The sequence below is a fragment of the Chiloscyllium punctatum genome, chromosome 49 (genome assembly GCF_047496795.1).
Source record: "Chiloscyllium punctatum isolate Juve2018m chromosome 49, sChiPun1.3, whole genome shotgun sequence".
Taxonomy (NCBI): Eukaryota; Metazoa; Chordata; class Chondrichthyes; order Orectolobiformes; family Hemiscylliidae; genus Chiloscyllium; species Chiloscyllium punctatum.
Genome location: NC_092787.1, coordinates 19178788 through 19203031, shown reverse-complemented (window position 1 = coordinate 19203031; position 24244 = coordinate 19178788). Strand labels below are relative to the sequence as shown.

The window sequence follows — 24244 nt, the reverse complement described above, 5'->3', positions numbered from 1 at the left end:
ACCATAACAACTGGATTTTTCTCCTCCCACTCCAAGTTCCTCTGCTGCCCAGATGAGCTATTCTGAACCTCTGCACCAGGCAGGCAATAGGACTCTCAATCCTGGCCACAGCGAACAGTGTCTATTCCCTGACTGTATTACATTCGATTACAATTACATTTCTCTTTTCTTCCCCCACTTGCATGGCTCTCTGTACCGCAGCACTATGGTCAGTTTGCTCATCCTCTCTGCAGCCCTTACTCTCATCCACTCAGGGAACAGAAATCTCAAACTTATTGTTCAATGGCTGAGCCTTCTTCAGCACTACTTTCTAGAACCCTCTACCTGCCACGCTTGTAGTCACACCCTCCTACCCTGACCACTGCTTAAATTTGAGGTAGTTAATCTAAGGGGTGTCACTCCCTTCTGAAACATAGCTTCCAGACCACTCTCTCACTCCCTGGTGTGTTTGACGCTTAGACTCCAACTCATCAACTCTGAGCCAGAGTTCCTCAAGCAAACAAACAACACTTGTTACAGATGTGATTACTCTAAACTACATCTGTATGTGAAAATCAATTTAAATTCCACCAGCTCCATGGTCCATCAATTCTGTCTGCACACCATTAATCTGAACCTCTGTATTACTATGCCACTGTCTTCCCTGACAACTATATCAAAACTTTGCCAGGCGTGCATGATTGAAATGTATGTGAGAAGGTGTCCGACAGCTCTCACATCGGTTACGTGGCCCAGCAATTCTAATTACTTAGTTCTTAATGTGAGTTTTAAAAATTTTGTCCTGACCTTTTAGTTTGTAGCCTACATATATTTCCCCTATTTACCTTCAATCTGGAAGTAACCAAATATAGATAGTCAAATCAAAGTTATCACCAACCAATGAATTTACTGTTTATCTGTGATGGTACATTTATGAATCAGGTATTAAACTTAATGGTATGGGATTCTTTATAATGTTTCTAGAATTTGGAATATCACTGCAATTTCTGGAGTATTGTTCTGCTGTTGAATGTAAGCAATTTCCGTCAAAACACAACCAAAAGATGAATCCACAAAATGGAATTGTCAAATAACTGGTATGGCTTTGCAAGAGAAAATATTGTACCATGAATTGTGACATTAAATTCTCTTCTCCTTTCCCCTGCTTCATTTCTGGCCACACATACATAACGACCGACATCCACTGACTTCAAACGAGGAATAAAAAGTTTGCTCCCGTGAGCTGACACCTGGGCACCGTCGAGTTCAGTGAGCATAATGTTATTCCTAAGCCATCTAATGAACAGAAAATGTGAGATCAGGCTTCATTTGGTTAGAATGAGACATAGTTACATACTCAGAAAAATATCAATTTGGTTTGTAAGTAATTTGAGTTGCTCAACTCATCACCTAGGAACACTGAAAATAGTCCATACATTGTCATGAGCATTGGTAAACAATGTTTCATATACACTAGTATTGCTAAGCAGTATTTTGTGTAGGTTGTGTAGGCTGTTAATTGCTATATTAATTATGCTTAATTTGAAGTTGGGAGCAGGCATTAACTTGCATTTACGACCTTAGAAATAAACATGGTCTGAAATTGCATTTTTTAAAAAGAAATTCATGGGATGTGGACAATTCTGGCAAGGTCAACATATATTACCTATCCCAACTTGCCCTTGAACTGATTTGACTGCTAGGCCATTGCAGAGGGCAGTTTAACAGTTTAGTGTTGACCAATTCCTGTCGGCCAGACAGGGTAAGGGGAAAGGGTGGAAGAACATCTTACTAAAGAACATTCTCAAACCAGATGGTTTTTTTTCAACGATCAAGGACAGTTTCATGTTCACCTGCCACCATGGTGGGATCTGAACCCATATCCTCAGAGTGTTCATGTGGGCCTTTGGATTAATAATCCATTGAGATTACCATTGAGAATGCCACTGTCTCCTATTGGATTAGCAGGTGAATGTCTGTAATGTGTAACTTTGCAAATAAATGCATATGGAAGTATGTAAAGATGAAGTCCAGTTCTATCCTTCACCAACTGGTTTTCTGAAGTATAACACCATTCTATTGGTAAACATTGTTGCATACACTCTATTATTACTAACCAATGTCACACAGATTTTAGTTCTACAGTGAAATAGTTTAATAAACAGCAGAATCATGTGGGTCTCTTATGTGAGAAGGTACCAGACAATGCATGCTTACATACATGACTGCTAATAGATATGATGGGATCAATTACAGATTCAAAGGAAAAGGACGCAATGATTTAAAAATATATATTTTAGACAATTAATAAACCCTGCACTGAATGACGATTTGGTAAAAGGAAAGGCTGGTATAGACTAGTCTGACATTCAGTCTTCCAACTGACATAAAATGCATACTGTATCTAAATAGTAAAAGCAGAAATTGAGCCCTTCATTCCAAGTAAGAGTCATAGCAGACTCAAAACGTTAATTCAGTTTCTCTCTCCACAGATGCTACCAGACCTGCTGAGTTTTTCCAGCACATTCTGTTTTTATAACAGACCTTCAGCATAGGCAGTATTTTGCTTTTATTTGAGGGTCTATTTCACTGTATCTAATATTCATGGAGGTATTGGAGATTGAATATTGATTGCTTTATAACTTGACACAGTTGCAGTGGTTCTGATTTACTGCACACCTGCCCTGTAACTTTGACAGTGATACAGCAAGATGTAGAAACCTTTTCTCTTTATCCTTTCATGGGATTTGGATTATAGTTAGAGTCACAGGAAAGGCCAGTTTTTGTTGCCTTTTCCTCATTGCCTTTTGAGTTGAGTGGCTTATAGGTCATTTCAGAGGGCAGTTAAGAGTTAACCACACTACTGGTCTGGTGTCACATGTTGGACAGACCAGACAAGATAGCAGATTTTCTTTCCTGAAGGATATTAGCAAACAAGATGGATTTTCACAACAACCAATGGTAGTTATCTGGTCACCATAACTGAGACTGGCTTTCAATCCCAGATTTAGAAAATCAATTTAAATTCCACCAGCTCCATGGTCCATCAATGCTGTCTGCACACCATTAATCTGAACCTCTGTATTACTATGCCACTGTCTTCCCTGACAACTATATCAAAACTTTGCCAGACGTGCATGATTGTTTGCCACTAACCAACATGCAATGTGGAAGTAACATGAACAAACTAAAATGGAGACTCACGTAATCTTTGGTGGTGGATTGCCAGTCACTTTGCATGCCAGTTCCAGAGGATTATCAATGGTCACAGTCACATGAGAAGATTCTTCAATCAACAGCTGTGGAGGGACTGGTGATGCAAATGACAACAGTGTTTTGCATAGCATTCATTAGCAAAAAACCTCTCTAAATCCAAACAACTCTGTGCTCAGTGTATTTAAATAAGTCACTTCATCATCTGACTGTATCGACCAAATGTCTTATGTAGGTGTTTGGAAATACATAGCAGCAACTAGGCCAAAGGTTTAATGTGGTTCTTCTACCTTTCTTGAGAAGAAGGGTGTTCCCTGCACTTTGCCTTGTGGTGTGACAACATGAGCAAAATTAGGATTCCATAAGGTAAAGAATCTTACCTTATGAAAGTTTTCTTTCAAAATTGAATACAGCTACCCTAATGATCAGAATAACAATTTTCAAAGAATTACATTAAACGATAGAACAGGCGCTAAAAGACAAATGCTCTATTCCAGGTTGCATTATCAGGTACATAGTAATAGTACAGAGACAGGCCATTCAGCTCAAACAGTCCATGCCCACTGCTTTTGCTCCACTACAGTCCCTTCCCCCATTCTTTCGATAATTACCAGCATAACCATTTTTTTCTCTCATATCCCCATCTAGCTTCCTTTCAAACACATCTCTGATCTATTACACACAGTGGCACTAATTTCCATATTTTCTGGGTATTTCTTCAAAATATGCAGTTTGATTTATTGATGATAATCTTATATCAATAGCTTCTAGCTTTGTTCTTCATTACTGAAAACCTTCTGTGCCTACTCTATCAAAACCATTCATGACTTTGATGATTTCTCTTGGGCCATGCCTCAGCTTTCTCTTCCTAGCAGAAAGACTCTATTCTTCCTTTCCTAGTCGATTAAAATCTCATTGTTTTGGTTTCATCTTTGAAAATTCATTTTGTGTGTTATGCTGACAAGAGCTGCACACAAAACTGCAAGTATAAGCTAAGGTTAGACGCCTGTTTAGCATAACCTCTTGACTTTTCAATTCTATCCCTCTAGAAATAAAATCACGAACTGTAGCTGAGTGTTAACTAAGCTACTGTCTGCATTATCCACTTGCCCATCATCACTTTATCTTTTCTGAGGCACAGAAAAAGTGCTGAATGTAAGAATCTGCCCTATAAATGAGCCTTTTTGACCGTACAGACTTAAAACAGCATACTGCCAAAATCTAATTATAAAAATATGCACATTAAACAGACCCAAGCTACAGCAGGAAGGAGGACAAAAACATTGAAGAACTAAATAGGTTTACTGGTGAAGTGATATATATGGGCTGAATCATTGAATAATAGAATCATATAACACAGAAGGACCATCTGGTCCATTGTGTCTGTACTGGTTCTTTAAACGAGCATTCTAAATTGGTCCTCCTTTTCCACTCTTTCTCCATAACCCTGAAAACATTTAAGATAGAAACAGAACTTTGTTCTGTAAGTCAGCGTTGAAAGTTTGAATTCCAGAACATAATACATTGATCTATTAAAAAATAAGTCAACTTATTTCTAGCTCTGTACATTCTGATTACTGACCCTTCTGTAGTTTCTCCTCATATGACCTTAAATTTTCACAAAACAAAGGTAAAACACTTTCTATCCTGACCCAAGTTGCTTTAACCCAAGCTACGAATGCACTCTCCAACATAACACAGACTATTGTTGTTTATGCTTTTGAATGGCCTGGTATTATACAAAATTATATAATAGTCAATACTGTAGGCCCTTGACCACTTGGAACAATGCCACGTTCATTTCGTATACAACTACTGCAACCATCAGCCTGGGCTATTTTTTTCATTCTTTCACAGGGACATGTACATTACTAGTTAGGCCAGAACTTATTGCCCATCTATATCTGCCCTCGAGAAGGTGATGGTCAATCACCTTTTTGAAACCACTGCAAGACATATGCTTTAGATATGTCCACACTATAAGTAGGAAGGGAGTTCCAGGATTTTAACTTAGCAACAGTGAAGGAATATGTTTATAGTTTCGAGTCAGAATGTTGTGTGACTTGGAGGGGAACCTAAGGTGGTGGTTTTTCCATACATCTGCTGCGCTAGTCATAGAGCCATAGAGCTGTACAGCATGGAGACAGACCCTTCATCCAAGTCATCCATACCAATCAGATATCCTAAATTAATTTAGTCCCATTTGCCAGCATTTGTCCCATATCCCTTTAGACCATTCTTATTCATATACCCTTTTTAAATGCTGTAATTGTACCAGCTTTCACCATTTCCTCTGGCAGCCCATTCCACACAAGCACCAACCTCTGCATGAAAAAGTTGCCCCTTAGGTCCCTTTTAAATCTTTCGTCTCTCACTTTAAACCTATGTCCTCTAGTTCTGGACTCTCCTACCCTGGGGAAAGCACCTTGGCTATTCACCCTACCTCTGCCCCTCACAATTTTACAAACTTCTATAAGGTCACCCCCCCAGCCTCCGATGGTCCAGGGAAAATAGCCCCAGCCTATTCAGCCTCTCTAAGCTCAAACTGTCCAAACCCAGCAACATCCTTGAATCTTTTCTGAATGCTTTCAAGTTTCACAACATCCTTCCTATTCCAGGGACACCAGAATTTAATGCAGTATTCTAAAAGTGGTCTAATCAATGTCCTTTGAGTTAAAAGCATATATCAGGAAGAGATCAGAGTGCAAACCCCCCACATCAACTAGGGCATATTCTCCTAGGAATATCTATCCTTTTCTTGAGGCCCCAAAGCTTATAACAGTTTCCCTACCTAAGATGTCCACAGTGTATTGAAGATGTTCTTCTCCAGCAGCACTGGTAGCCATACATGTATAGGTGCCAGCATCACTCTCTCTGACATTTTCAATCTTAAGGGTCTTTCCTTCACCCATCAATTGTATTCTGTCACTGTCTGTCAATGAGACACCATCTTTGAGCCAAGAGAGGACAGGAGGAGGGTAACCACTTGAGGAACAGGTTAATGTCAAAGAATGACCAACTATTGCTTTTGTCTTCAGTGGATGGTGCAAGCGACCTTCAATACGAGGCGGAACTAAAGAGAACAAAAGGAGATAACATCAATACCCATGATAGCAATGAAAGATCAACAACAGAGCAGCAGGAGTTTGAACATCTAACACTGATCTTGTGCAGTCTGTGCATGTTGCTTGGAGTATTATCTTGTACCCATTATGCTCCTCTGGTAATGTGTGAGCCTTCTGTCTCTGGGTATGTTCTAAGGTACCATGCCAGTATTGCTTGGTGCGTCAGGTGGTTTGTGACTGTACGGAGCTGTTCCTGACTACACGCGCAGCTTACATTTCTGCATACTTTCTCGAGAGAATCAGTCTTCATAACAACGAATATTTACAAAGTGAGCTGATTGGATTACAAATACTTGAAAATGAAAAGCCAATTAAGAGTCAACCACATTGCTGTGGCTTTGGAGTCATGTGTAGACCAGACCAGGAAAGTTTCTTTCCTTAAAGGGGCTTAATGAACCAGATGAGTTTTCTCAACAGTGGTTAGTCTTAATTCCAGACTTTAAAAAATTCAGATTCCACCATGGTGGGATTCAAACTTAGGTCCTCAGAACATTGCCTGAATCTCTGCCTTCTGATAATACCACTAGTCTATCACCTCTGCATTAATCTACCTGAACTGATATACTCTCTGCACCTTTAGTAATCTTACATAGCTCTATGAGTTATTTTCTGCTCGGCTGCAAAGCCCAGCTTATCTAATCACTATTCAGAGCTTCTGTTAGCCATGTTAGTTGTCACTTCATGTGCTATTTTCAGCAATATAGTTTTATATCACAAATACTTGGGTGTCATTTTAATTGAGACAATGAATAAATAATAAGTGTATTTAATTCACCAACTATTTCCTGGGATGCCAAGTGCTAGCACTGAATGAAATAATGTGCAGTCTTTTCTTTATGTAATGTAAGTTACCATTCAATCATTTTCTACATTTTATAATGGAGAATGTTTCTGACATATGTAACTCTAATGCTTAAACTATAGAACGAAAAGAAAAGAAGCAAAGAGTAATATATTTCACAAGGATCAATCTATGATAAATAAGCATGGAATTTACATTGAACAATATGACATGTTCTGGTAAGCCATACTGATTATTACACACTCCTGCTAAGTTAGTCACTGCACTGGGAATGGAATGTCACAAAACATGGTTTATAATTACAAGAACAGAAATTGTTGGAGACAAAGCTTTCCATAGGTATGTCAGGAATAAAAGAATGACAAGAGTTAAATTAGGGCCAATCGAGGATAATAGTGGGAGGTTGTGTATGGAGTCAGAGGAGATAGGGGAAGCACTAAATAAATATTTTTCGATAGTGTTCGCTATAGAAAATGAAAATGTTGGCGAGGAAGATACAAAGATACTTGCATCTAGACTAGAAGAGATTGAGGTTCACAAGGAAGAGGTATTGGAAATACTGCAGAGTGTGAAAATAGACAAGTTCCCTGGGCTTGATGGGATCTATCCTAGAATCGTCTGGGAAGCAAGGGAAGAGATTGCCGCACCTTTGGCATTGATCTTCAAATCATCGTTGTCTACAGGAATAGTGCCTGAGGACTGGAGGATAGCAAATGTGGTTCCCCTGTTCAAAAAGGGTAGCAGAGACAACAGACCAGTGAGTCTCACTTCAGTTGTTGGTAAAGTGTTGGAAAAGATTATAAGAGATTTACAACCATCTGAAAAGAATAATCTGATCAGGGACAGTCAGCACGGTTTTGTGAAGGTAGGTCGTGCCTAACGAATCTTATTAAGTTTTTTGACAAAGTGACCAAACAGGTAGATGAGAGTAAACCGGTTGATGTGGTGTATATGGATTTCAGCAAGGCGTTCGATTAGGTTCCCCACAGTAGGCTATTATACAAAATGCGGAGGAATGGGATTGTGGGAGACATAGCAGTTTGGATCAGTAATTGGCTTGCTGAAAGAAAACAGAGGGTTGGAGTTGATGGAACATGTTCATCTTGGTGTCCAGTTACTAGCGGCGTACCACAAGGGTCGGTGTTGGGTCCACTGCTGTTTATTATTTTTATAAATGACCTGGATGAGGGCTTAGAAGGGTGGATTAGTAAATTTGCAGACGACACTAAGGTCGGTGGAGCTGTGGATAGTGACGAAGGATGTAGTAGGTTGCAGAGAGACATAGATAGGATGCAGAGCTGGGCTGAGAGGTGACAAATGGAGTTTAATGTGGACAAGTGTGAGGTGATACACTTCGGACGGAGTAATCGGTCCAAAGTACTGGGCTAATGGTAAGATTCTTGGGCATGCAGATGAGCAGAGAGATCTTGGTATCCATGTACACAGATCCCTGAAAGTTGGCACCCAGATTGACAGGGTTGTTAAGAAGGCATACAGTGTTTTGGCCTTTATTAATAGAGGGATTGAGTTCCGGAACCAGGAAGTTATGCTGCAGCTGTACAAAGGCCACACTTTGAGTATTGTGTACAGTTCTGGTCACAGCATTATAAGAAGGATGTGGAAGCTTTGGAAAGGGTGCACAGGAGATTTACTAGGATGTTGCCTGGTATGGAGGCCTTGCTGAAATCCATATACACCACATCAACCGGTTTACTCTCATCTACCTGTTTGGTCACTTTGTCAAAATACTTAATAAGATTCGTTAGGCACGACCTACCCTTCACAAAACCGTGCTGACTATCCCTGATCAGATTATTCTTTTCAGATGGTTGTAAATCTCTTATAATCTTTTCCAACACTTTACCAACAACTGAAGTGAGACTCACTGGTCTGTTGTCTCTGCTACCCTTTTTGAACAGGGGAACCACATTTGCTATCCTCCAGTCCTCCATACAAGGAAAGGCTGAGGGCCTTGAGGCTGTTCTCGTTAGAGAGAAGAAGGTTGAAAGGTGACTTAATAGAGATATATAAGATAATCAGAGGGTTAGATAGGGTGGACAGGGAGATCATTTTTCCAACTATGGGAATGGCAAACATGAGGGGACACAACTTTAAAGTGAGGGGAGATAGGTATAAGACAGATGTCAGAGGTAGTTTCTTTACTCAGAGAGTAGTAAGGGTATGGAATACTTTCCTGCCACAGTAGTAGATTCGCCAAGTTTAAGTGCATTTAAGTCGTCATTGGACAGGCATATGGACGTACATGGAATAGTGTAGGTGGGATGGGCTTCAGATTAGTATGACAGGTTCACGCAACATCGAGGGCCGAAGGGCCTGTACTGCGCTGTAATGTTCTATTCTATGTTAAGTTCTGCAGGTCTGGCAGCATCAGTGGGATGAAAGCAGAGTTAACGCTTCTAGTTCAATGACTTCATCAGTATTGGGCTTGAAATGTTAATTCTGTTTTCGTCCGACAGATGCTGCCAAACTTGTTGAATTTCTCCAGCAATTTCTATTTGTATTTCAGACCTCCAGCAAAGACAGCTCTTTGTTTTATATTATTGCCTTATAATTACTCGCTGCTGGAGCCATGTTGTACCTCAGTGAAATAGGCAACTTACCATAAACCTGCATTCTGTAAGACTTCTCCATACTGCCTGCAATGTTCCTTGCTCTGCATGTGTACCAACCTTGATCAGATGCCTGTACCTCGTTAATCAGCAAAAACTGTCCTCTTTCAACATACGTCATTTTTGAGCTGGATACAATTGGTCGTCCATCTTTCAGCCATGTAATTCCTGGGGCAGGAATTCCATGTGCATCACACTGTAGACTGACGTGACTCTTCAACTGGGCAATTACCTCCTTGGTATCATTCACTCCTTGGATTGTGGGAGGGACTAGGAAAACAGTGAAGAATTACTTACATTTATAGAATGCCTTTAACAGCCTTGGGACATCCTGTAGCCAACAAAGTACTCATGAAGCTGATTCACAATCAGTAAGTTAGGAATCCTATTAAATTGAGAATACTCAGGTAGAATCTTTCTAGAGAACATTCAACACTTGATTTCACAAAAATACTGAAACATTGAGATCTCAACCAAAGATGCTGCACACTTTTTTTAAAAATTAAGAATTAAAATTGCTAACATCCCAAGTCCCTTGAATAATTTCAAGTAGGCTGTTCCACTCACATCATGTTCCATTCAATGGTAAACTCAGCATGTTTCAATTTTTGGTAAACAAGTTTATGGTAAGGAAGTTACTTTTGTTCACAGCACAAATGGATTGGGAGTTATCATGAACCATAACAAAGTTGTCATTTTGGCATTTCTCAGAGCAGCAAGGGCAAGATTGTTGCATTAATTCTCATAGTAATTATATGAGTATATGACCACAAGGAAGCCATTTAGCCCCTTGAGTGTGTTTTTCTATTCAGTGACATAATGAGTCATCTTTGACCTATCTACAAACGCTTTTATACCCATATTTGCCCCAAACCTCTTAATATTGTTGGTTAACAAACATTTCAGTTTTAAAATTAACAATTCATCTGGCATAAACATTCATTTGCTAAAGAGCGTTTCAAACTTTTATTGTCCTTTTCATGTCCAAGTTCCCTAATTTCAATCCTGAAAGTTCTGGCTCTAATGTTTAGACTATGTTGGTTGGCGATTCTAGGATTCTAGGTGGAGTTCAAGACTATACTCAATTATCACACCATCCATGTTTGAAAAGATTGAGAACATTGACTGACTCTGTTTATGTCTGAGAAATAACCATGGTACCACATGGCAGCCAGCAATTGCCAAACTGTATCACAGCATTAGGCAGCTCCATCAGGAGAGAAGCTTATGGGAATACCAAATAGCAACAGTAATGCTAATTTTAAAACAAGCAAGAATGTCTGCATATTTTTTTGGCTGAGAATTACTCAGATGGTTTGCTGATGTCTAGCAGAATGTTAAATGTTTGTCACTTGTGGTAGGTGAGCAAGGCCTAGAAAGTTGGTACAAGTGAAGCAGCTCCCAAAGGCATGTTGGATCATGTCTTAACACTGACAGAAAACATGCACTGTAAGATGTCTTAACTGTTCCATCATTGGCTATGTTTCAATCCCTGAACATTGAACTGATATTCACCTTAAAATAACCACTAGGCCAGTGTTTTTGCCTAGATAGTGAGCACAGTAAATGATATTCCACTGTGAAGCATTAATTGGAGAGGATAATATACACATATGCCATTTTATTGTAATACTGAGTAGAACTCTGGACTGATATTTACACATACTTCATGAATATTAGAGCTAAGAATAACATGTTAGACGTTTTTCCAGTAAGATCGCTTCAGAAAAGAGTATGTTTCTAGAATCTGTAAAGTCAAAAGCACATTTGCCATTAAATGAATTGCACTGTGATTGGAACTTAAAGAATTTACAGCCATGTAATCCAACTTCAGTTTTTATTTTGGGGGGGGGGGGGGAGTACTGAGCTACTTTCTCCCCAGCTTCCAAACATCAGACAGCCAGATAGGATGAACAGCAGATCTTTCAACTTTAGCAGGGATGGGTGTGTGATTATCCACTACTGCCTGCTTTATGCCCCAAAGTTTCAACTCAGTTCCCAAATAAGCAAGTAGAAAATGACAAAGTGGAAGTTGCTCCATCTCTTAGGAGAGAGGAGAGACAAAAAAAAAATTCAAGAGGAGAATAAGACCTGGAGGGCCAGAGTCTCTCTGACCAACAACAACACGTGGTATTGGAGAAGACAATATGACAATTCTCTCGGTCCTATATCTGTCAGGTGAGGCGGAAGACAGGAACTTCCAAAAATAAAGTTGACATTATCCTATAATATTGGCAAAACAATGGTTGAAAGGTAATCGTTCATTTATCAGTCTGGCTGAAAACTCTCCAGTCCCACTCAACTAAAACAGACAAACTTGAACCTTTGTGAGGAATCAAATCTCAGTCCAAATCCAACCCACACAAACTGTCCCCTGTCCAATGTGAAATGAGCTGCTATGTTCTCCACTAAGTCCCTAGTGGATCAAGTCATAATTCCAAACTCAACATTAATTCAGTACTCAATGTAAAGAGATCACGGTGCCAGAAACATGACAGAACTACAAGCACTTGAATTGTGTGCAGTGTGATATTGAGTTTACAACACTATCTCACTTTTTCTCTATTCTGGGTTCCTCCCTATATGTTTTTCCTTAATATCCTGAAGTACAAATAAATAAGCATATCAATTCATTTTTCTGTGTATTCTCAATACTGATATATAGGGGAAATACTACTCCATCTTTGCTAAAGCTGCATTTAGCATTAGTTGACTCAAGACAGCGATAGTACCTTCAAGGGGACGCCTCACCTTCACCACCTTCCTTGAGCGAATAGGCACAGTTTTGCCAGCAGTATCTGAGATCCAGGAGCTATCTTTTAGGTGCAGCCTTGCCGTCAACACCTGACTCCCAATAACTATCTTTTTTACCTGCTATTCCATAACTTCCCAGTTTCATTGTCTCTCTCTCTCTTCTTTCCTCCCAATTTTTCTTGAGCCATTTACATTTTGCTTCTTTCCACATTCTGTGTTTATGCTGCTACTGTCTGCTCATCTCTCTTTCCATCTGTTGACTTCCTCCCCTTTTATCGGATTACTTATTTCAATCGTTCCTTCCCTGTTTCTCTATTTTCTCTCTCTGCTGTCTCTATTCCAATTAGTATATCAGATCAGATCAGTGCCAGCCAATTCCAAGTTTTTCTGTCTTTTCCACTATATCTCTTCGACCTTCTTTTTCTTTGGAATTTCTCTTCATCTCTTTAATTCACAGGTGAGTTCAGTCAAAAGGAAGCAGTCCAAGTTTTGACCTTAGGCTACTGAACTGTACGTGGGCTGTAGTTTAGAATGGAACAATGTATGATCCTCTGTGATTATTATCTGTACTGTGGGAGACAGAGTTTGGTTTCTTAATATGTAAGAAGGTGTTCCAGATCTGTTGGTAATAGACTCATTATCGCCAAATTTAGCATGCTGTGATTCTTGACCAATAGATCTTTCAAAAGATAAATTATTGCAGGAAAAGTAAATAACCTTAAAGCATAGAAACAGTCAGAGCTGTTTCATTCATACCGTAAACATTGACTTTGAAGTGTTTGCTTTTCTGTCCAGCTGGGTTGAAGGCAACACACTGATAGAGGCCTTGATCGATGAGATGAGATGTTTGAATGTGTAACGTCTGCCCTTCTTCAGTAAACTCCACATATTGGACACCTGGAGATAGGGCTCTTATAACCCAAAATAAAACACAATTTAATTGTTAAAAAAAACTAAATCCAGAACATATACAGTAAGCCTCTCCCCGCACATATACTTATTAATTCACAGGATGTGGGTGATGTTGACTGACCGAGTATTTATTGCCCTAGTTTCTCCCAAGAAGGTCAGGCTTTCAGTATATCATAATATTGATGCCTCAGATAATACAAATGTCCTTTGAAATACATCATCCACCCCTACATGTTATTTTATTGTCACAGACACTAAATTAAAAAACTACCACACATACACAAAAAACATTGCCCAGCTCCTTATCATCTATTTACTGTGTTTTAATCTTTCATTTTCTATTGGTGACATGTCTTATCAAGAGACAAGATGGGTTATATGTTAAATATGGTGTGCATCTTTCTTCATATTACGGAGAGAATTTCATGAATATATAAGGAGACAATATTTTCTACAGTATATACAAATTTCTTTATTTTCTTTAATAGAAAGATGGCGGTGTCCTCTTGCTATTAGACCAGTGACTCTCAAAGTGTGTTCAAGGGAACTGATATCAAATGAGAGGCCAGAACCCTCATTCTCAACATTCAAGTGTTGTCAGACAATCAAAGCAACTTCTGGCCGCATGGCATGAGTTCTCATTAGTGCGAGAAATATCAATCTGATTTTATAAGTAAGATGATCGCTCCTGTTAACATAATTTATTTAGTATAGATGTAAAATATGTGTTAGCTTCTCAGTAAAAGATTAATGATTTTACATCATGTATTAGAATGTTTTAAATAAACATGTTCTCTTGCAGTATTGACATTCATAATATGAAAATGTATATACTTTTGCTTTTGGTGTGAATTGATCATTTTAATGTGATATTACAGTAAACATTAATGTACATAAATGTATTACATTTAAGCATAAAACAAAGCAAAATATTTATAGTTTTCACATGCTCCTATTAATTATGGTGAGTATTTTTATGGTGGGAAGAGAAAGCAAGAGATATAGGTCCAGTGGGTTGTCCTTAAGGATTCTTTGTCCATCTTATGTGGACTGCAGATGAAAAAGGTGGAGAACGACCATACTGGGGTCAGACAAAAGAATAGTTATATTTTAGAGAATCTATACCTCTGTACCATCAGAACAATATGACAACATTGTATTGAGAGAAGGATGAAATTAACAAGACTTTTCATTGTACTCACTCTCCATCCTTATTCCATGCAATGTGTGGAAAAGGGACTCCATTGGCGCGGCACGTGAGTTCAAGTTTAGAATTCACCAAAATGGCCACCTCTTGGGTAACTCCAGATCCATAGATTGAGGGAGGTACTAAAGGCAGATGAGGGTGCAAATCTTATCAGTCAGTAAAATAGCGCAAAGCTTTTTTTAAATTCGGAATTGTCAGTAAAGGGCCAAATACAAGGGTAATGCATGCAGCCAAGATCGGACAGATGATATTAGATGATGCCAACTGTGAATTTTTAAAAGCTTACAGATTACTGGAGAGCATTACAATAAGAGGAAAGTAACAAGTTCCACAGCTTTGAGAGCCAGGGAATGATGAGTCAGTGAAACAGACGGTTGCAATGAATCTTTATTTCATCTCCTTGCCAAAGGAGAGTACAAAGAGTGAAGCTTAGGAAGGAATTTCAGATTGTTGCAATTCTATTGATCCTTACCCTGCACCAGTAAATTGAAATATTTTTTGGCTGTGCCAGCAACATTAACAGCATTACAAGAATACACTCCGCTGTCGCCTTTGCGGGATTTTGAAAGTCGCAGTACTTGGCCACCGTTCAAGAGTCGGACCCTACTGGTCTCTGTCACCTTCAGGGGAAACAAATCAATGAGAAATATTGTCAATTTATTTATATGCTGATGACTGCTCCCTGTGATCAAGGTCGCAGTTTGTCAGCTATCACTGAGACTCCCATTCGTTAGTCTTCACTGTGAACACATATTCAGTATTGTTATTTATAAATCTCCATCAAGTTCAAAACCTAATAAATCTGTTATAATTACTACAGTCCTCATAATTGTAGCAATATTTGCATTTAATGAATGGAAGATTTGGATCAGATCAACATTAACCCAAATAGTTACAAGAATGCAGGTGCTGTTTAGCTCAGTTAATAGATCAACTAAAAAAGCAAGTGGCAGGAATGGAAACAGTAATTCGACACGCCGGCCAATTTTAGATTATGGCTATCTCCATTTCCAACTTTACAGTCTAAGAGTCACAGAGAATATTCACTTGGGGAGAGACATCTGTCCTACCAGCTTAGGTAGAACCTGATTGTAGCTTAAGCACAAGTCACTCTTTCAGGTGAGGAGGGAGTGCAAACTTATTTCAACACTTTCTCTAAGTTGCTCCAAAACCTTTCCTTGGTTCTCCCTACATCATAAACGAGATTCTCACTAAACCATATAAGCTGTTGGCAAGTTGTACAGTAAATGATCTCTAAGTGAGTACCTCAGCTCCAACACACTTTCTGGCTTTCACCTCTTACAAATAGCTTGAACCAGGAATGTAGCCTTGAGAGTTCTGAATTGAACTGTCTAATTGCTACAAAGCAAGGTGTCTTCATGTAATGTCATCATCATACCTTTCTCCAATTTCATTAAAAACAGAGGCCCATTTTAATACATCAGCTGACCACACATACCTGCTGCTCATTCTTGTACCAACTGAGGGTTGGTGTTGGGCTGCCACTGGCATCACACTCCAACATCAACGGCTGATTAACCGACACTGTGATGTTCTGTACTTGGTCATTTCCTCGAATCTCAGGAGGAGCTAGAACAAAGGAAGAGGAATGAGGAATATTGAAAGGATGGGGCTTAAATATTCCAAAACACTATTAAAAAAACACTCCTGGTGTGTGCTGTATCCTGGTTGTTGCTGACACACCTTAAACTTTTATTTAGCCATTAAAAATAATAAAGAAAGCAGGATACTGAAGTTAGTGTCCTCCATGATACTTCATTTTCAATTTGCTCCAAATGAAAATCATCCAAAACTCATTTTCCAAGTCAGGTACCCTAAAACGTGATTGTTTAAAACTGTTGGACCAATAGGTTTCCCTTTAACTTCTATTCACTGAAAAGGATTGACTCAAATAATCTCAGCAGCATTGATGATCTAGCATACATTGCTTGCAAGAGGAACTGGTAATCTCCACCAAGAGGTTATAAATTCCGATGCTGCATGTGAGTCAAAACACCATGCTTTAGTTGTACTGATTAATGTCTGAATTCCAATAACATTTTGTATGCATATTGCTAACAAAGCTCGGCCTGACTTACTCAGATGGTAGTTCTGATAATGAAACTAATTAATGGAAATAATCCATGTATGGGTCTCATAAATTCCAAATAATTGTGACTATTTCCTTTGATAACTTGTTCCAGTGTGATATTCAACCTCATATTTTCTACTCCTTTTTTCAGAAAGATGCTATTACTCCCCCTTATCACTTTTCATGTTCTCGCTTCACAATCATCACAGTTAACAGGATTGGGAAACAACCCACTCCTTCAACTTTACTTAAACTTTGCCACCAATGAATGGTTCATATCAGAAACTTTAATCGAGGCTATGGGGGTTAATTTTCATTTGCCAGTGCTTCAATGTGCTCCTCTGTTGTGCATTATGTTTAGATGCCTTTTGACTAACAGATCGTAAAAAGCATTGTACACAGTTCTAAAGTTCAGTCAATCAGTAAATGTACGTGAGAATTATGTAGTATACTTAATTATGTCAGATATGGACGAAACAGTCTGGGCTGTAGTGTTCTAACTCTCAATGTAACTTACAGGCAAGTTAATTCAAAGTGTGGTCCAATCAAAGCTGAGCGATTAGCTATCAACCTTGCCAGCAATAGGATCAACAAAATCCTGTGGGAAACTCCAGCTCCACTAATTGCTAATGCAACGTCCCAACTAAGCCAAGAAATTTGGAGTGGCAAATTAATCTTGAGGCTCCCCTAGAACAGAATCTCCTGGTCCTGTAAACAGGATTGTTGGATCCTAGAATCTTGCTTCCTAGTCACCTCCATTTTCATTAAGATCTGTGCAGGAAGATCCAAACTTTAACTTCACACCACACTGCCAATTTAACTCAAGTGGTCAATTAAAGGTGACTTTAGGTCCACCTATGGGTCTACTTCAGCCTGGAATTATTTCAGCTTCAGGCAGGTTGAGAAGAGTCAGCCCATCTGAATGAAAAACCATTACGGGTCTACTGTCAATTTGTAGGAGGTCTCTCTAATTGCACTAATTTGTATGCAACTGAGGGACTGTGCATTGGACACTGGGGTCACTGCTTCCAACCTCATGGCCCCATTCTCCCTGCTACTGCCAACCCCAGGAACCACACCAACCTCAGAAGCACTTAACTGAGACTTGGACTTCAGGACATTGGGTGTTAGCCTGGCAACAGCCATGGTTTCACGGATGCTGTGCTGAGTGCAAGAATGCTGGCCTCTGTTTGGTCAGGTACTCCCAGAGAGTGGACCTGCTTCTGAGAATTCCATTTTATGAAAAGTCAGTCTCTGCCAACCAAATTGCTTGACTGGAAGATGGTACAAGAGACCTTGACTAAAAAGCCAGGTTGAAGTTTCAACACCATTTCAGGAAGTGACTGAGACATTCAATAAAAGTTAAAGACCCAACCCATAGTCTTTACAGGACAGATGGAAGCCCGACATCAATTCAGTCAGTCGGAAAGTTTAGTATCAGAGTTTAATTATTTACCTTGGACATTCAATCGATATTTCCTTTTGGAAGAGCCAGCCTCATTCATTGCAACACACAAATAATCTCCACTATCATAGGGTGAAGCTGAATCAATGAGAAGAGAGCCATCCTCAAGTACTGAAATCCCTGGTTCATGAGCTAGAAGATCTAAGCCATTCTTTAGCCAGCGTATAACTGGTGGAGGAGTTCCTGAGGACATATAAATATAAAAGATCAAATGAGTTATACACATCATGAGGCCACATTGATAAATTGATTCAACTGATGTATGTAGAAGTGTTTGATCAGGATATATATCTGTCTCACTAAATGAGTTACAGTAAATCTGTAGCTGGAAACAACAAATTACAGAAGGTCCACATAGTGGACTGCTAGGAATGGGAAATAGGAGTCAGGTCTGTTTCCAAATCTGGAAAACAGGTGGTCGTGATTTGAGGTTAGTGGGTGGCATGAGCAATGTACAGTCACTGACCTGGGTTTTTGATAGAGGTACCCCCTTAACTTTAATGGAGACAGTTTCTCTACCTGAGTTGCTGGCTGGACTTTTGAAGCTGCAGGGCCAATCAGACAGAGATCATCAGCTTTGAAGGGCCAGCAGCCTACAATTAAGAACTACAGCTTGCAGCATGGAAATGGCACCAACGGGTATGGGACAGTCAAAACAATGGCCGCTGAGCAGGCAGGAGGCCACATTCTTCTGCCAGCAACCACCTTCCGAAGAGGGAAGCCTACCTCACCATATCAACAGGCCCAAGTCAGAGTTTTCAAGATTTTCACTGAGGTGGCCATCCTTCTAAAGGGCTCAGTGACCTTGTCAAATGAGGAAAATGGCCATGGAGATGGGACAGAAAGCCAGGAAACCTCTTGGAAGGTAAGTCAGAGGAACTTTCGGGACTCAAGTGTGGCATTATGGCAAATTAACATGGAGGATAGTCAGTAACAGAGAGGGGTAAGGAACGGGTAAGGATTGTGATGAAATACTCTCCACTTGCCTGATGAATTCTGATGCAACATTAAGAAAACTGACTCCAACCAGGCCAAAGCAGCCCGCTTGACTTCAATCAACATCTTAAACATTCAACCTCTCCACCACTGGCACAAAGTGGTGGCAGTATGAGGCATCTAAAAGATACACAGCAGGAACTCACCAAAGTCCTTTCAAGAGCATCTTCAACAGTAACCTGTGACTCCTACTACCTAAAGTGACAAGGGCAGCAGCTGACATAAAAACGTGGCTAAGTGCAGATTATCTGACCCGAAAGACACACATCATCCTGACTTGAGGGTGCGTTGCTGGAAAAGCACAGCAGGTGATTCCTGATGAAGGACTTATGCTCGAAACGTTGATTCTCCTGCTCCTTGGATGCTGCCTGACCTGCTGTGCTTCTCCAGCAACACATTTTCAGCTCTGATCAGCAGCATCTGCAGTCCTCGCTTTCTCCTGATCATCCTGACTTGGAACTATATTGCCATTCTTTCATTGTCATTGGATCAAAATGCTGGAACTCCTTTCCCAGTAGCACTCTGGGTGTATTTGCAGTAGTTCAAGTGGGCGGTTCACCATCATCTTCTCAAGGGTGGTGAAGTGGAAAATTGGCCTTTTTCTCAATGCCATGCAGGGACATATAAAGGAGGATTATGGGTAAAACCTGGCCAGATTTAAAGGCAGACAGCACAGTGGAGAGGGAATTAGAAGGGAATTCCAGATTCTTGACCACTAATATTTATTATCTTGAAAATAACACAAACATTTAAACAGAAATTTAGACAAGCAGGTTAATCAGGCTTGTAAGTCATTGGTCAAGAGGCTGATATAAAGAGTGAGATAATTTGGCTCAGTTTTGTACTCAAGCTCCTCGTTAAAATCAGATTTTGTGAGCAGAAATCTGCTTTTTAAAAAATCAATTGGAATTTTTTGATTCATTCATGGGATTAAGGCATTGTTGGCTGGGCCAGCATTTATTGCCCATCCCTAATTGCTCAGAGGGTAGTAAAGAGTCAACCACATTGCTGTGGGTCTAGAGTCACATGCAGGCCAGACCAAATAAGGATGACAGTTTCCATCTCTAAAAGGCATTATGCTGTCACCGTATTCCTTAATTCCTTTATTGTTAAAAAAAAAACTACCTTAGCTTTAAAAACATTTACTGAAGTAGCGTCAACTACTTCCCTGGGCAAGGAATTCCATGGATTAACAACCCTCTGGGTGAAGAATTTCCTTCTCAATTCAGTTCTAAATCTGCTCCCCCTAATCTTGAGGCTTTGCCCTCTTGTCCTCGTTTCACCTGCCAATGGAAAAATCCTCTCTACTTCGATCTTATCTGTTCCCTTAATAATATTATATGTTTCCATAGGATATATCCTCAATCTTCTCAATTCCAATGAATATAATCCCAGTCTACTCAGTCTCTCCTCATAAGCGAACCCCCTCAACTCCCTATCAACCTAGTGAACCTCCTCTGCATCCCCTCCAGTGCCAGTACATCCTCTCTCAAGTAAGGAGACTAAAACTGCACACAGTACTCCAGGTGTGGCCTCACCAGCACCTTGTACAGGTGCAACATAACCTCTCTGTTTTAAGCCCAATCCCTTTAGCAATGAAGGACAAAATTCCATTTGCCTTCCTAATTACTTGTACATACAGACCAACCTTCTGTGATTCAGGCACAAGGACACTCAGGTCCCTCTGCATTGCAGCATGCTGTAACTTTTTACCATTCAAGTAATAATCCTTTTTACTATTCCTCCTACCGAAACATATGACTTCACATTTCTTAATATTGTATTCCATCTGTTAGACCTTTGCCCACTCACTCAATGTATCTATGTTCCTCTGCAAAATTTCACAGTTCTCTGCACACTTTGCTCTGCCACTCATTGTTGTGTCATCTGCAAACTTTGACACCCTGCATGTGATCCCCAACTCCAAATCATCTATTCAATTGTGAATAATTGCAGTCCCAACACTGATCCCTGAGGCACACCACTAGTTACTGATTGCCAGCCAGAATAGCACTCATTTATCCCCACTCTTTGTTTTCTGTCAGTCAACCAATCCTCTATCCATGCTAATAGTTTACCCCTAACGTCATGCATTCTTATCTTATGCAGCAGCCTCTTGTGCGGCACCTTGTCGAAAGCCTTTTGGAAATCTAGGTATCCCACATCCATGGGGCCTGCATTGTCCACCTTGCTTATAATGTCTTCATAGAATTCCAAAAGATTCGTCAAGCATGATTACCGTTCATGATCCCATGCTGCATCTGCCCAATGGGACAATTGTTATTTAGATGCCTTGCTGTTTCTTCATTGATAATAGACTCAAGTATCTTCCCCATTACAGAGGTTAAGCTACACTACATCACATGTTCTCTTAGATCTTACCTTTAGAGCACTGTGCCTTTGTGTGATAAAAAAAACCTTTCTTTCAGGCCTCCAGCAATCACCAGAACTAAGAAACTACTATCGACTCTGCTTTCCATTAGTCATGAAACAGGATCATCTGTCTCAACTTCAAATTCAGCTTTATTCAAGGCAGTCCTTGGAATGCTTAAAACGTACAGATTTCCTCTTAATAAATTATTTCTGTAGCTTATTGTGAAATAAAGGAGCTTGAGTCTTGGAGCTTTAAGAAGTGAACACGGATGGAAATTTAGTGCAGTGTCAATACTTTTTTCCAAACTCTTTTTTCTTTGTTCTTTCATAGGACAAGGGCATCACTAACAAGGCTAGTACTTATTGTTTATCCTTGGTTTCCCTTAAAATGAGGGCACTTAAGTGTCACAGTGATGTGGGGGAGTCACATGTAGGTCAGACTGGGTAAGGATGGCAGATTTGCTTCCCTGATTTGGAAAGCAAAAGTGGATTTGGTCATTGGCATTTGTTTTAGAAATAATGGCGCTTCTGCCTCCAGACAGACCATGGGATTCAAAAGCGAGAAAAAAGGAAAGCAACAAAAGAAATATTTTAAGAATTACAACACTGTAGTGCTTGGAAACAGGTGGACTTCATTGACAACAAGGTTCTTGATTGCGGTTGTTAACCTGGGCCAATCAGGAAAGCCTTGGCTGAACAATATAACAGGGAAAAACAAGCACTTAATGCTTCTTCACAGTTTCTAACCTACACACACATGACATGGGTGCTGTGGAGGAATACGCATTACTGCTGTTTGGCAGTAGTATGGGGGATTTAAAATAAAAAGGAAGAAAAAGGGATATTAGAATCTCCTCAGTTGAGGACTGACTCCAAACTGGATGGCCACTGCCAGTGTACGTGCACAAGTAAATAAAAGGTGACTTTGTGACAGGACACTGGCCTCTGTGGAATTATTTCAAATTCAAACAGCAAGGAATTAATTGTTCAGAAATGGAATAAACATAAGTGAGCAAGTTAAAATAAAAGTAGCAGGAACAGAAAACAGCAAGAAACAAAACAATGCTTTTGTATTTTAAAGTCATTTACAAGTATAATGATTTTGTTATTTAAGTTTATTACTGCATTCACATAATCTAGTGCATTTTCAGCCATCTTGCCAGCACTTACTTTATGAAATAGATATCCAATTCACCCGTTCTTTTCCCAACAGCTGCAAATATCTCCAGTACAAGTATTTCTCCAAATCTCTTTGAGAAATTAGTACTAAATCTGCTTTTCAAATTTCACTCTGGTTTCAGCCAGTTATATTCATTCATGTTAGGCTGAATAGGCTGTTTCTGTGCTTTAAATACTTTGTAAATTTAAATCCGTGTCCTTTGATAATTGACCCTTCTTACAACTGGAGTGAAATTGAAGAGAAGGAATGTGATATATTTTCAAGTTAGAATGGTGAATGGCTTGGAGGGGAACTTGCAGTTGATTCTGTTCCTGTGTATCTGCTATCCTGTCCTTCTGGATCAAAGTGGTTGTGGGTTTGGAAGGTTGGCTATGCAGCCTTTGCCAATTTCTGCAGTGCATCTTGTAGATGGTACACACCCTGCAGCTAATGAATCAATGGTGGAGGGAGTGCACATTTGTGAACGTGGTGCCTATCAAGCCAGCTGCTTTGCCCTAGATAGCATCAAGTTTCTTGGGTTTTGATTGAACTAAACACATCCAGGATTTTTATCCTCTGACCTGCTCTCACAGCCCCTATATTTATTTGGCTAGTCTAGTTCAGTTTCTAGTCTATGGTAGTGCCTAGGATGATGACAGTGGGGAATATGGTGATAGTAATGTATTTGAATGTTAAGGGATGATGGTTAGATTCTCTCTTGCTGGTGATGGTTGCTGCCTGGCATTTGTGTGGTGCGAATGTTACTTGCCAGTTTTCAGCCCAAGCTTGAATATTGTCCAGGTTCTATTGCTTTTGGAAAAGGACTGTTTCAATGCCAGAGGAGTTGTGAATGGTGCTGAACATTGTGCAACATGGACTGATGATAGTAAAGATACTGAAAATTCTTCTCTCCCCTTTTCCCTCTCTCTGAATTCCTCATTCTTGCCAAACTGCTGGCTGCAGATGCACCTGTCTGTGACAGTATCCGTAAGCATGACCATTGCATATTCCTTGTAGAGAAGAGGCAAGGCGGCACGGTGGCACAGTGGTTAGCACTGCTGCCTCACAGCGCCTGAGACCTGGGTTCAATTCCCGCCTCAGGCGACTGTCTGTGTGGAGTTTGCACGTTCTCCCCGTGTCTGCGTGGGTTTCCTCCGGGTGCTCCGGTTTCCTCCCACAGTCCAAACGATGTGCAGGTCAGGTGAATTGGCCATGCTAAATTGCCCATAGTGTTAGGTAAGGGGTAAATGTAGGGGTATGGGTGGGTTGCGCTTCGGCAGGTCGGTGTGGACTTGTTGGGCCGAAGGGCCTGTTTCCACACTGTAATGTAATCTAATCTAAAAAGAGGCCATGCCTTTACATTGAGAATACCATCCATCATGTTGTGTGGCACTATCACCAGGCTAAATGGGACAGACTTGGAATAGATCTAGCAAGTCAAGACAGGCCATCCATGAGGTGTTATGGGCTATCAACAGCAGCAGACCTGTACAACGTTTTGGCTCGGCATATCTGGCACACAACCTTCAGAGTTGCC

General features: G+C 40.0%; 1 protein-coding gene across 3 annotated transcripts in view; it reads right to left on the bottom strand.

Annotated features, from left to right (window-relative positions):
• LOC140469322 (hemicentin-1-like) overlaps positions 1-24244 on the bottom strand; it is a 438266-nt gene that overhangs the window by 225344 nt on the left and 188678 nt on the right. For all 3 annotated transcript variants that reach the window (XM_072565717.1, XM_072565718.1, XM_072565719.1), the window contains exons 26-34: positions 18171-18362; positions 16082-16212; positions 15095-15242; positions 14618-14744; positions 13260-13414; positions 9741-10019; positions 5984-6265; positions 3184-3289; positions 1106-1275 (exon numbers count right to left, since the gene is read on the bottom strand). In XM_072565717.1, the coding sequence (XP_072421818.1) occupies positions 1106-1275; positions 3184-3289; positions 5984-6265; positions 9741-10019; positions 13260-13414; positions 14618-14744; positions 15095-15242; positions 16082-16212; positions 18171-18362 (1590 nt within the window). The remainder of the gene's footprint in view (positions 1-1105; positions 1276-3183; positions 3290-5983; positions 6266-9740; positions 10020-13259; positions 13415-14617; positions 14745-15094; positions 15243-16081; positions 16213-18170; positions 18363-24244) is intronic.